This window comes from Pseudophryne corroboree, chromosome 6, assembly GCF_028390025.1.
Source record: "Pseudophryne corroboree isolate aPseCor3 chromosome 6, aPseCor3.hap2, whole genome shotgun sequence".
Taxonomy (NCBI): domain Eukaryota; kingdom Metazoa; phylum Chordata; class Amphibia; order Anura; family Myobatrachidae; genus Pseudophryne; species Pseudophryne corroboree.
This window is the reverse complement of record NC_086449.1, coordinates 60,959,699-60,974,578: the sequence shown is the minus strand read 5'-3', so window position 1 is coordinate 60,974,578 and position 14,880 is coordinate 60,959,699. Positions and strand designations below refer to the sequence as shown.

Below are 14,880 nucleotides of genomic sequence, written 5' to 3'. Positions count from 1 at the left end.
GGGGCACCAGCCAAAATCTTGCCTAGGGCATCATATTGGTTAGGGCCGGCTCTGGTGTCAGCAGTAAACTTGCTGACTCAGCATGCTGCAAAGGTGCTGAACACACCACCCAGAAAGAAGCAGCTTTGCTGCCGGAAGGTGTGGGAGAATCACGCTTTTTTGGGCTGTACCTAGAACCCACGGAAAAGTGTCCGCATCTCCCACATCCCACCCACTTCCTAGTGAAGCGGGAAGATGAAGAGATTCTACATATGCTGGTTGTTTTATCCACAGCCACTGCTGTGTGTAACACTTACCTGCTGGATGCTGAAGTAGACAGACAGACAGACAGACAGGCAGACAGACAGACAGGCCGCCCTTAAATTCTGATTTAGCTCCAGATTAACAAAGGGGGATGTGGTAAATGAACCATATACTAACTTTCACTTTTATATCACTTATCCATTTGTGGATTTGAATTAGTCCCTTTTGGCAATAACTATCAAACTCTATGGGAGAAATGTATCAAACTTTCTAAAGAATGTTTAAGTGGAGAAGTTGCCTATAGCAACCAATAGGCGTACCATTTATCAATTACTTTCTATTAAATGATAGGTAGCTGATTGCTGCAGGCCACCTCTCTACTCTAGGGGCCTAATTCAGACCTGATCGCTGGTGTGCGAAATCGTACAGCGGCTGATTATGAAATGACTGCGCATGTGTATGCACCACAATGCGAAGGCGCGAGCCCAACCAGCAACAGAATGGTGAGAAAATTTAGATCACTAGATGTACGCAAGGTGATTGACAGGAAGCGGACATTTGTGGGTAGCAACTGGACGTTTTCTAGGAGTGTCAAGAAAAACGCAGGCGTTCCCAAGTGTTTTGTGGGAGGGTGTGTGACTCGGCTCCGGCCCGATCAGCCCGATTCTATCGCACTGTAGGAGTAAGTCCTGGGCTACACACACACTGCACACACTGCACAGACTGGAAACATCATTTTATAATGAGTTGTGAACGGATTTGCAGTGTCTGGCGAAGTTTTTGCACTACATACACATGAATTTGCACACTTGCACGGGGCTGGTTTTCATAGAAACATAGAATTTGACGGCAGATAAGAACCACTTGGCCCATCTAGTCTGCCCCTTTTTTTCACATAATTTTTTCTCCAACCTTGTTTGATCCTCATTTCTTTGTAATGATATCCTTATGTCTATCCCATGCATGTTTAAATTGCTCTACTATCTTAGCCTCTACCACCTCTGATGGGAGGCTATTCCACTTGTCCACTACCCTTTCTGTGAAGTAATTTTTCCTCAAATTTCGCAAGAACCCCCCCCCCCCCCCCTCTAGTCTCAGTGCATGTCCTCGTGTCCTATTATCGTGTCCTATCATCGTGTCCTGTGGAATATCTTAAATCAAACCACTTACAGGATCCAAAACAGCATGGATTTACTGGTGGGAGATCATGCCAAACAAATCTTATTGACTTTTTTGACTCTGTGACGAAAACAATAGATCAAGGGGGAGCTGTAGATGTAGCATATCTAGACTTTAGTAAGGCATTTGACACTGTCCCACATCCCAGACTGCTAAATAAACTTGAAAGCGTGGGGGTGGATTATAAAACAGTTAAATGGATAAGAACCTGGTTGCAGGATAGCAAACAGACAGTTGTAGTTAATGGAGTGCAATCTATGGAGGGAAATGTTACCAGTGGAGTACCCCAGGGATCTGTACTTGGTCCAGTTCTCTTTAATATCTTTGTTGGTGACATTGCAGATGGTATTAAAGGGAAAGTATGCCTTTTTGCAGATGATACAAAGATATGCAACAGGGTAGACACACCGGGAGGGGTAAAACAAATAATTGATGACCTAGGTAGGCTTGAGAAATGGTCAAGAAAGTGGAAACTACAGTTTAATGCTGAAAAATGCAAAATCATGCACTTGGGTCTCAAAAACCCAAAGGTTAAATATAGTATCAAGGGTACTATAATGGAAACTACTGAGGAGGAAAGGGATTTAGGAGTCACTATTTCAAGTGACTTGAAGGCAGGAAAGCAATGCAACAAAGCAATGAGAAAGGCAAGTCAGATACTTGGTTGCATAGGGAGAGGAATCAGTAGCAGGAAAAAAGAAGTGATAATGCCACTGTATAGGTCATTGGTGCGGCCCCATCTGGAATACTGTGTCCAGTTCTGGAGACCATATCTCCAGAAGGATATAAATACATTAGAGAGTGTACAAAGAAGGTCAACTAAAATGGTGCATGGCCTACATCACAAAACGTACCCGGAAAGGCTAAAAGATCTTAACATGTATAGTTTGGAGGAGAGAAGGGAAAGGGAAGACATGATAGAAACTTTCAAATATATCAAGGGTCTCAACAAAGTTCAGGAGGGAAACATTCTTCAAAGGAAAAGAAGCGTTAGAACTCCAGGACATACACTGAGACTGGAGGGGGGAGGTTCAGGGGAAATTTAAGGAAAAATTACTTCACAGAAAGGGTAGTGGATAAGTGGAATAGTCTCCCATCAGAGGTGGTAGAGCAATTTAAACATGCTTGGGATAGGCATATGAATATCCTTACAAAGAATTAAGGTTCAAAAAGGGTTGAGAATACCTAAAGGATAAAAAAAAGGGGGCAGACTAGATGGGCCAAGTGGTTCTTATCTGCCGTCAAATTCGATGTTTCTATGTTTATGTTTCTATTGCTTCTCTTCATTTGGAGAATGTTTCCCTCCTGGACTTTGTTAAAACCGTTGATACTGTATATTTGAAAATTTCTATCATGTCCCCCATTTCCCTTCTCTGCTCCAAACTATACATATTGAGATTTCTTAGTCTTTCTGGGTATGTTTTGTTATGTAGGCCATGCACAATTTTAGTTGCCCTTCTTTGTACAGTTTCTAATGTATTAATAATAATATTAGTGATGTGCAACGGAAATTTTTCAGGTTTTGTGTTTTGGATTTGGATTCGGTTCTACGGTCGTGTTTTGGATTCGGACGCGTTTTGGCAAAACCTCCCTGGAAATTTTTTGTCGCATTCGGGTGTGTTTTGGATTCGGGTGTTTTTTTACAAAAACCCCTCAAAAACAGCTTAAATCATAGTATTTGGGGTCATTTTGATCCCATAGTATTATTAACATCAATAACCATAATTTCCACTCATTTCCAGTCTATTCTGAACACCTCACACCTCACAATATTATTTTTAGTCCTAAAATTTGTACCGAGGTCGCTGGATGGCTAAGCTAAGTGACCCAAGTGGCCGACATAAACACCTGGCCCATCTAGGAGTGGCACTGCAGTGTCAGACAGGATGGCAGATTTAAAAAATAGTCCCCAAACAGCACATGATGCAAAGAAAAAAAAGAGGTGCACCAAGGTCGCTGGATGGCTAAGCTAAGCGACCAAAGTGGCCGACACAAACACCTGGCCCATCTAGGAGTGGCACTGCAGTGTCAGACAGGATGGCACTTCAAAAAATAGTCCCCAAACAGCACATGATGCAAAGAAAAAAAAAAGAGGTGCACCAAGGTCGCTGGATGGCTAAGCTAAGCGACCCAAGTGGCCGACACTAACACCTGTCCCATCTAGGAGTGGAACTGCAGTGTCAGACAGGATGGCACTTCAAAAAATAGTCCCCAAACAGCACATGATGCAAAGAAAAAAAGAGGTGCACCAAGGTCGCTGGATGGCTAAGCTAAGCGACCCAAGTGGCCGACACAAACACCTGGCCCATCTAGGAGTGGCACTGCAGTGTCAGACAGGATGGCACTTCAAAAAATAGTCCCCAAACAGCACATGATGCAAAGAAAAAAAAAAGAGGTGCACCAAGGTCGCTAGATGGCTAAGCTAAGCGACCCAAGTGGCCGACACTAACACCTGTCCCATCTAGGAGTGAAACTGCAGTGTCAGACAGGATGGCACTTCAAAAAATAGTCCCCAAACAGCACATGATGCAAAGAAAAAAAGAGGTGCACCAAGGTCGCTGGATGGCTAAGCTAAGCGACCCAAGTGGCCGACACTAACACCTGGCCCATCTAGGAGTGGCACTGCAGTGTCAGACAGGATGGCAGATTTAAAAAATAGTCCTCAAACAGCACATGATGCAAAGAAAAAAAGAGGTGCACCAAGGTCGCTGGATGGCTAAGCTAAGCGACCCGAGTGGCCGACACAAACACCTGTCCCATCTAGGAGTGGAACTGCAGTGTCAGACAGGATGGCACTTCAAAAAATAGTCCCCAAACAGCACATGATGCAAAGAAAAAAAGAGGTGCACCAAGGTCGCTGGATGGCTAAGCTAAGCAACCCAAGTGGCTGACACAAACACCTGGCCCATCTAGGAGTGGCACTGCAGTTTTCTAGCGAGAGGATGAGTGCTTCCATCCTCATGTGAATCTGAACCACTAGCCATGAACATAGGCCAGGGCCTCAGCCGTTCCTTGCCACTCCGTGTCGTAAATGGCATATTCTAAAATGCAGCACAGGTATGGATGCATAGTATACTTGACGACACAGAGGTAGGTAGAGCAGTGGACTACTGTACCGTACTGCTATAAATATTATATACTGGTGGTCACAGCAACATTCTGCACTGTCCCCTTATACTATATAATGCATTCAACTAAAATGCAGCACAGGTATGGATGCATAGCATACTTGATGACACAGAGGTAGGTAGAGCAGTGGACTACTGTACTGGACTGCTATATATATTATATACTGGTGGTCACAGCAACATTCTGCACTGTCCCCTCCTACTATATACTGTGCACAACTAAAATGCAGCACAGGTATGGATGCATAGTATACTTGACGACACAGAGGTAGGTAGAGCAGTGGACTACTGTACTGGCCTGCTATATATATTATATACTGGTGGTCACAGCAACATTCTGCACTGTCCCCTCCTACTATATACTGCGCACAACTAAAATGCAGCACAGGTATGGATGCATAGTATACTTGACGACACAGAGGTAGGTAGAGCAGTTGACTACTGTACCGTACTGCTATATATATTATATACTGGTGGTCACAGCAACATTCTGCACTGTCCCCTCCTACTATATACTGCGCACAACTTAAATGCAGCACAGGTATGGATGCATAGTATACTTGACGACACAGAGGTAGGTAGAGCAGTGGACTACTGTACCGTACTACTATATATATTATATACTGGTGGTCACAGCAACATTCTGCACTGTCCTCTCCTACTATATACTGCACACAACTAAAATGCAGCACAGGTATGGATGCATAGTATTCTTGACGACACAGAGGTAGGTAGAGCAGTGGACTACTGTACCGTACTGCTATATATATTATATACTGGTGGTCACAGCAACATTCTGCACTGTCTCCCCCTGCTATGTACTGCGCACAACTAAAATGCAGCACAGGTATGGATGCATAGTATACTTGACGACACAGAGGTAGGGAGAGCAGTGGACTACTGTACTGTACTGCTATATATATTATATACTGGTGGACAGTGGTCACAGCAACATTCTGCACTGTCCCCTCCTACTATATACTGCGCACAACTAAAATGCAGCACAGGTATGGATGCATAGTATACTTGACGACACAGAGGCAGGTAGAGCAGTGGACTACTGTACCGTACTGCTATATATATTATATACTGGTTGTCACAGCAACATTCTGCACTGTCCCCTCCTACTATATACTGCGCACAACTAAAATGCAGCACAGGTATGGATGCATAGTATACTTGACGACACAGAGGTAGGTAGAGCAGTGGACTACTGTACCATACTGCCAACATTCTGCACTGTCCTCCTACTATATACTACAATGCAGCACAGACATGGAGCGTTTTTCAGGCAGAGAACGTAGATATTTTCAGCACACTGAGCACAGATATTTGCAAGCACACTGAGCATAGATATTTGCAGCACACTGACCGCAGAAACTGAGAGAATTCTGCACGTCCTCCCGCTATCATATCCAATGCACGAGTGAAAATGGCGGCGACGCGAGGCTCCTTATATAGAATACGAATCTCGCGAGAATCCGACAGCGGGATGATGACGTTCGGGCGCGCTTGGGTTAACCGAGCAAGGCGGAAAGATTCCAGTCTGCCTCGGAACCGTGTAAAATGGGTGAAGTTCGGGGGGGGGGGGGTTTGGATCCCGAGGATCCGAACCTGCTCATCACTAATTAATATCCTTTTGAAGATATGGCCTCCAGAATTGAACACAGTATTCTAGATGAGGCCGTACCAATGACCTATACAGTGGCATATGGGCAGTGACTATCTGATTGCAGACCTCTGCAGAGCAGCGATCAGGTATGAAGTAGGCCCTAGGTTTGATACTTTGCTCCTATAACCTATAGTCAGTCACCTTGTCTCTCTGGAGTGGTCAGCTTGAAGCTTGTGTGCAGGACCAGCCCAGCATCATGAAACACTCCGGCAGAGTCAGCACCGCTCCCCGGTGTGCAGCCAATGTCATACTTCTCCACAGACTCCCAAACCTTGCAGGAAGAAAACATAATACGTGAGATTTATAGTACACATAAACCTACATAGAACTACAGTCAAAATAAAAATGAAAACAAATCAGTAATTCGATTTTCTAAGTATACAGACGTGTCTACATACGCTATAACACAAAAAGGGTGAAATCTCACAAATGCGCAAGTGGCTGCTTAAGTGTTTGTGGACAGAGCATCACCCACACTTCAAAATAGAGAATATGGTGGTATTCTTCTGTGTCCTCATACGCTATTACTGCTGTTGCTCCAAACAGCCTCAGGTCCTGAGACCTGGCCGCAACTGCATCTTATTCACTTAAATTGTGCATCTTAAATAATTCAAGATACTAAAACAACTTGATGTGATGAATCTCCTTTTAGAGATTGTGCAGATCAATCTGAAGTGCAAAAATTGAACATCTGTGTGCGGATGAGTCTGAATCCGTATAGGAAGAAGTGCTATGATGCAGCGGCCACGGCTTTTTCTCATGCCAAGTTCCGTTGTGACTAATCGTCGAGTTCATACTGTACGTGTTTAAAACAAACTCCTGTGTGGATATAATCGCAGGCCAGCATCTTTAGTACAGAATGAATGGTGTTTTTGTTTGCATCTGCAAATTGAAAGAAAAAGTTGCTTTGCTGCACCGCTTGGCATAGCTCAGTCGCACCGGAGGTCTCGGGCCATAGGGCTTATTGGGGCTTGGTGTAAGCACCTGTAGGTGACTAGTTGGAATCATTATTATCTGTATAATAATTTGCTACAGTCTGTCTTATCTCCAACCTACATGTGGGAGTAACGCCACCCATCCAGTGGCTTCCATGGTGAGGGTGACAGGACAGACCTAATAACATAGAATTTGATAGCAGATAAGAACAACTTGGCCCATCTAGTCTGCCCTTTTTTTTATCCTTTAGGTAATCTTAAACCTTTTTGAACCTTAGTTCTCTGTAAGGATATTCATATGCCTATCCCAAGCATGTTTAAATTGCTCTACTGACTTAGCCTCTACCACCTCTGATCAGAGCCGGCCCTAGCCAATATGATGCCCTAGGCAAGATTTTGGCTGGTGCCCCCTAGCACCACTACTGGTTCCGCCTCTGACCTTGCACCTCTTTCCCCACACCATCACCCCTCATCCTTAGCAGTCCTTATTTTGGGGTTTGTACCCCCTATATTTTAAATAGGAACAGTTCGCACATTTGGCGCACAGCCCAAAAAGGGGTGTGTTTTTGCTGGCAAGGGGCATGGCCACACAATAGTAACCCCAATTACGCCGCACAGTACTGCAACTTTATTCACATTTGATCATGCAATAGTGTCCATAATTCATATTACATCCCACAGTAGTATCACTTTACCTTATAAACGTTACTCCTCACAGTAGAGCCCCTTATTCACATTACATCACACTGAATTTCTCCTTATTCACATTACACCACACCCTATTGCTCTTTATTCACATTAGACGACACAGTAGTGCCCTTTCTATACGCAACGCCACATAGTAGAGCACCTTATACACATAATGCCACACAGTAATGCCCCTTACACATATGAGACACATTATTAATGTCCTTATAAACATAATGCACCTTACACATTATGACAACCTTTATTAATGCCCTTTTACACGTAATGTCCCTTACACATATGCCACATATTATTAATGCCCTTATACACATAATGACACACATAGTGCCCCCTACACATTTGCTGCACATTATTAGTGCCCCTATACACATAATGACACACATACAGTAGTACCCTGTTACACATGTGCCGCACATTATTAATGCCCTTATACACATAATGACACACATAGTGCCCCTTACACATATGTTGCACATTATTAATGCATTTTTACATGACACACATAATGCTCCTTACATAACCAACCTACTCACATGCGCACAACACTCACACTGCCACTAACACTGTTACCTCTGCCTCTGCTTGAATACAGATGTGTCCTCATAAATCTTGTCTCAATGCTAACGTCGGGCAAATTTTTTTAATGAAAATGCATCTTATTTGCATTGCTATGTGGCTAGGATGCACAAGCACCTTCTGCTGATTAAAATGATATGCAGCATTCCTATATACTGTGTGAGACTGTGGCTGTATCTGCATATGAAATGCTACACACAGAATATAGGCATGCCGCATATCATTTTAATCAGCAGAAGCTGCTGATGCCCCTAGGCATATCAAATGCCCTAGGCAATTGCCTAGTTTGCCTATGCCTATGGCCGGCTCTGCCTCTGATGGGAGGCTAATCCACTTGTCCACTACCCTTTCTGTGAAGTCATTTTTCCTTAATTTCCCCTGAACCTCCCCCCCTCCAGTCTCAGTGCATGTCCTCCTGTTCTAATACTTCTCTTCCTTTGAAGAATGTTTCCCTCCTGTGCTTTAAGATCCTTGAAATATGTGACAGCTTCTATCACGTCTCTCCTTTTTCGTCTCTGCTCCAAACTATACATGTTAAGATCTTTTAGCCTTTCTGGGTAAGTTTTGTGATGTAGGCCATGCACCATTTTAGTTGACCTTCATTGTACACTCTCTAATGTATTAATATCCTTCTGGAGATATGGAGCCTAATTTAGGTTGAATCACAAACGCGATGCGACCACAATTTAGGTGAAGGGTCCACCGCATGCGCATGTGCCCACATTTAATGCGGTCAGCCCGCATGTGCCTGCAGTTAATGCGGTCAGCCCGCATTAATTGAGAACGCCTCTGCCTGATTCATAGGCAGAGGCGTTCGCGTGGCGGCGCTGGGAAAACGGAGGCATGTCTGCTGCATTTTGGGGGCTGATAGGTGTTGTTAAACGAAGCCATTCTGATCGAAAAGATGTCGGCGAGACTCCTACCGGCGCATCCACAGTTTCTGCAATTACAGAGTGACAGCAGTGGGTGGGAGGTGGGTAGCACGCTGGTTGTCCTTGCCCTGCAATGATTGGCCCCCAGCGTGCGATTGATAGGATTGCAGATTCTGCTAAAACGCAGAATCTGCAATCCTTACTGAATTAGACTCATGGTCTCCAGAACTGGACACAGTATTCCAGATGAGGCCGTACCAATGACCTATACAGTGGCATTATTACTTCTTTCTTTCTGCTGTTGATTCCTCTCCCTATGCAACCAAGCATCTGACTTGCTTTCCTCATTGCTTTGTTGCATTGCTTTCCTGCCTTCAAGTCACCTGAATTAGTGACTCCTAAATCCCTTTCCTCCTCAGTAGTTTGCATTATAGTAGCCTTGATGATACTATATTTAGCCTTTGGTTTTTTGAGACCCAAGTGCATGATTTTGCATTTTTTAGCATTAAACTGTAGTTGCCACGTTCTTGACCGCTTTTCAAGCCTACCTAGGTCATCAATCATTTGTTTTACCCCTCCCGTTGTGTCTACCCTGTTGCATATCTTTGTATCATCTGCAAAAAGGCATACTTTCCCTTCAATACCATTTGCAATGTCACCAACAAAGATATTAAAGAGCACTGGTCCAGGTACCTAGCACCACAGAAGATGAGGACCAGGCAGGCCACAATAAATGGAAACTTACGATTTTTTGGGTAGTCCCACACACCCTCGTAAGAGTAGGCCAATCTCTAGCATCTTGACTACTTCCTAATGAAGTAGGCAGAATGGGGAGATATTACAGGGAAACAGTTCCTTATATATGGGTGTGCTAATAAAATGATGCCAATCACATTATTTTTGTCCCACCTCATATAGTACTTACCAACTTTGCTGCCCCTCCTTCGGGAGGGGACAGCCTGGTTGGTGCATTGGGGTTGTAGCAGATGCGAAGGTGGGCTATGCGGGAGGCGGTGTGGTGGCACAAGCGCATTGTCATGGCTCCACCTTCCTACATACAGTGCCACGAAAACAGGCATTGTATAGCAGGAATCAGTCATGGGGCCATCGGACCACCCTCTAATGCTCTGTAAGTGGGCAGCCATTGGAGGGGGGTAAAGACTCTATTGCACATGTGAAGTTCTCTGTGGCCGTGTTCCCGGATATTTCCTTACTGTGCATGCACAAAATGGCAGGAAAATGCCCACCATTCCAATTTCCCGGTGATTTGTAGAGAGTTGCTGCTGCCAATGGAGGTGAGTATTGAAAAATGGGTGAAGGGTGTGCAATGTGAGCCCTGCATCTATTATAGATATGCCACTGATGGTGGGGGATGGACAGGAGTGGGGGGAGGGAGCAAGCAGTGACAAAAGGGAATGGGGTTGGACTGAGCAGGAGAAGGGACAGAGCAGAAAGGGGCAGACCGAGGTGACCCGGCATATGAAAGGTCCATTTGCTTATAATCTTTAATATCTTTCATATGATACTCTACATACCTTACTCTGTGAGATCTTGTACTTGCTGTTGAGCACGTAAACACCTTTGTCCACAACCACCAGCCCCACGTTGGCCTTGTGATCTGCTCTCAGTTTCAGGTTCACTGATGACCCAGGCTCCTGTATTCCTTTGTCCTTGGGCTTATCTGCTGTCAGTTCCAACTGTGTGACACAATCCCATTAATCACAAAGTATATTCATTAATTCAATACTTCATTGTAAAGAGACTTGTACACAGAGAGGTATATGGGTAGAATGCATGACCATACTAACTGGGTTAGTCATAAACTCTCAGGCATGAATAAGATCTGCTTGGAATTGTTTGTTAGAATTGTGAATGGATGTGATTACTTAAGGTTTAAGAGTAGTTCCAAAGTTCAAATAGGGGAGCCACACCTACTGCCACCAACTGTCATCCCAAACTGACTCACTGGCAGTTGGTGTGGCTCCCCTATTTGAATTTTGGACTGCGCTGCTGCTCCACCTCTGGGGCTGCCACTGAATGCAACACACTTAAATACAGTACTTTCATCCAAGCATGATTCTCCCACCTGTGTCTGTGCCTGTGTGTTTATCCACAGCTCACAGCCTGTCAATTACAGCTAAAAATCCAGGGGGCTCCCTTTGTGAATTCACGCCTTGACAAAGGGGCTACGGGCTCCGAAACGTTGGCTACATGTGATTGTTTTTGCACAATATAAGCATTATGTTTTTCAACAAACCTTTGGAGTGCCGCTGTCTTTTTGAATACTTGTATTCATATACTATTTACGGATGGCACCCAGGTCTTCCAGCTGTCTGCCGTAAGTGCCGAGCACCTCAACAATTATATTATGTATTATACTGTATATATACATATATATATATATATATATATATATATATATATATATAAAAAATACTCCAACAACGGATCATTAATGGCACTCCAGAGGCATGTATAAATGAAGAAAACCTAGGTGACCCCAATTAACTTCACGGTTTAGTGCAGACCGCAAAGTTCCCATCATTGGGTAGAATGGAACGGCACTAAGCTCCATTCTAGCCAGTGCGCTCCTCCTGATTGACAAGCTAGGAGCGCACAGACAATCAGAAGAGCACCATGACGTGGCACTCCCTGATTGGCTGGTGGGACCTTCAGTGACAGAAGTCACAGGGATTGTGGCATTCGTGGAAAGGGGTTCCATGTGTAAACATGGAAACCCTGTAGGTGCGTGGTTTGGGTTTTCGTTTTATTATTTTATTCAAGTCCCTGTATTACTTTGTGAAAGAAGAGGACAGATCTTCACTGGATTGGTTGTAACTTGAAAGTATAATTTTATTTTTACAGGTACCCCGTGGATTCTACATGGACAAGTGGACGTGATTCTCAGCGTTGGATGTAGGTAAGTATGTGAGTGTGTAAGTGTGTCTGAATAAAATTTTACTTTCACGCTGTGTGTCTGGTGTTGTTTGGGGGGTATTTTTTTGTTGTAGAACTACAGGTACCAGTGGGCCCACTATTTCCCAGCATGCTGGTACTTGTGGTTCTCCAAGTACCAGCTTGCGGGGGAGGCTTGCTGGGACTTGTAGTTATATGACAAAAAACAATGTTTTTTTATTTTTTACACAAAGGCTATCAGCCTCCCATCCACCTCCCACAGATGGGGGGGACAGCCTCGGGCTTCACCCATGGGCCTTGGGTGCCTGGAGGGGGGTCCCCCTTGATTTAAGGGGTCACTACTCCTTCAGAGAACCCCGGCCAGGGGTGACTAGTTGGTGGGGTGACGCCACGGCCGCAGGGACCTATATAAAAGTGTCCTCTGGCTGTGGCATTATCTCTCTGGCTACATCTTTTGTCCCCCGTATTTCTTGAACCAGGACCGGACGCAGAGCCCGGTGCTGGTTATATAAATATGGGGGGACACTACGCATTCCCCCCTGTATTTATTGTACAACCAGGGCCGGCTCAAAGAGCAATTTTTTTTTACATTTTTAAGCCAAACAGGCCCTTTCCCACAGATAAGCATGCACGGCTCTCACTGGTCCGTGCATGACTATCCAGACAGGCCAGGAAAAAGCAGGTCTATTTTTTTGCTGCTTTTTTTTTACGAATTCTATGCTTTCCCGGCAGTGTTTGGCTATTGTCGGCAGTGATTGAAAATACAAATTCTTAGTGAAGTACTGAGTTGTATCAAATAACAGCCGTGTTTGACCGATGGTCTATTGTTTCGTACCTGTGTGTTCAACCGTGTATCTCAATACCAATAGCCCTAACACTGCCGAGATTTGGGTTTAGTAACTTCCCGAGATGACACTTAGGGGGAAAAAAAAAAAAATCGGACAAAATCGGGACCTTAGTAAATATACCCCCTGGTCTTTATATCAACTTTTCATACCTTACGCCCCTTTGTCAAGATATATAAATTCCATAAATGACATATAAATCAAAAGTTTACCTACTGCAGAAGAGATAATCATTCCCTTATGTCTGCATTGATCCAGAGATTACCCCCCCCCTCCCCCTCTCCAGAGATGATCCCCTTTCATCACTGGGTGAGATGTACTAAGCCTTGGATACTGATAAATTGGGGAGAGTTAAAGTAGCAGGCAATCAGCTTCTAACTGTAAGTTTACAGGTTATGTTTGAAAAATGACAGTTGCGAGCTGATTGGTTGGAAGTGTATTGCTCTCATCATTCTCCGAGGCTTAGTACATCGCCACCAGTGTACATTTCTTCCCCTCCATCTTCCATACATTTTTCAGTTTGCCAACTAACAGCATACTTCAGAGTTACATACTGCATAGCTGAACGCCCATACGTGTTAGGGGACCCTAGCCGATTGATTATTGCACCCCAGGTATTTGCACTGCATTCATTTTTAATTCGTGGAACCATGGGACAGATGTATTAAGCCTGGAGAAGTGATAAAGCAGTGATAAGTGCAAGGTGATAACGCACCAGCCAATCAGCTCCAACATGTACATTTACACATTGGAGCTGGTTGTGTGGTGTATTTCACTTTCAACTTATCACTGCTATATCACTTCTTCAGGCTTAATACATCTTAATGAGATGTCCATTTTGAGTGGAGTTTGATTTCGACTTATTACAAGTATTTAAATCATCTGCAATATTGGAGTCTCTTACCGTCCCCATACAGGTGTCTGTCACATCTACCCAGATGGAGTCAGATACTATCTCCGTCCCTGCATCGGTTACCACCGCATAATAAGCCACAAAGCGGAAAGATGGAATGTAGTCCGGTGTTATCGGCAGTTTCATATCCAGCAAGGTCTGGCCTGGAAACCTCTCCTGTCTGCCCACTTTCATTATTCTTCCCTTGTTTAGTATCTGAAAGAATAAAAGGACCATGAAGTAACAAACAACAACAACAACACATAGTTTCATTTACACTATGCACAGTACAGAAAGAGGAGTCAGAGGCTGAGCAGGTGCTGCCATATTGTTGCAGGCGGCCCAGCACAGAGTGGTCCCTTATCACTGGCAACCAGTATCTGTCAGTCTGCCAAGCCAGCAAAAGTAAGATACAGTGCAGAAGTCAGTGGAGGGGGGACAGAGAGATGGCACAGCACACTGGTACTGCGGAGGGTGCAGGAAAAGATGGAAAGACAGGAGACACCTCGGGGTGTGGTATAAAGGGATCTATCTACTAAGACTTGGACGGAGATAAAGTGGATGGAGATAAAGTACCAGCCGATCGGCTCCTAACTGACATTTTTCAAACCCAGCCTGTGACATGGCAGTTATGAGCTGATTGGCTGGTACTTTATCTCTGGCGACTTTATCTTCATCTAAGGCTTAGTAAATAGACCCCTTACATCAGTGGGCAGATTAAGATGCTGTGTTGGGCCCCGTGCTTCCCTTAGCGGCTGTTCTCCCCGCGCTGCAAGGCTAATTCATATGAAGCTGCCACGATCGAAGCTTCTGCACATGTGCACAATCTCACTCAAGCTGCCATGGGCATTATCTGTATGAGCGACAATACTGGGGTCATTATGTCTATAAGTGGCACTACTACTATGGGCATT

At 44.4% G+C, this 14,880-nt stretch overlaps 1 protein-coding gene across 1 annotated transcript in view; it reads right to left on the bottom strand.

Annotated features, from left to right (window-relative positions):
* The window catches only part of LOC134936131 (complement C3-like), a 275,194-nt gene extending 261,019 nt beyond the window's left edge, over positions 1-14,175 (bottom strand). Inside the window, exons 1-3 of the mRNA XM_063931048.1 lie at positions 13,979-14,175; positions 10,849-11,010; positions 6,364-6,493 (exon numbers count right to left, since the gene is read on the bottom strand). Of these exons, the coding sequence (XP_063787118.1) occupies positions 6,364-6,493; positions 10,849-11,010; positions 13,979-14,161 (475 nt within the window). The 5' untranslated portion in view covers positions 14,162-14,175. The remainder of the gene's footprint in view (positions 1-6,363; positions 6,494-10,848; positions 11,011-13,978) is intronic.
* Positions 14,176-14,880: the final 705 nt, after the last annotated feature.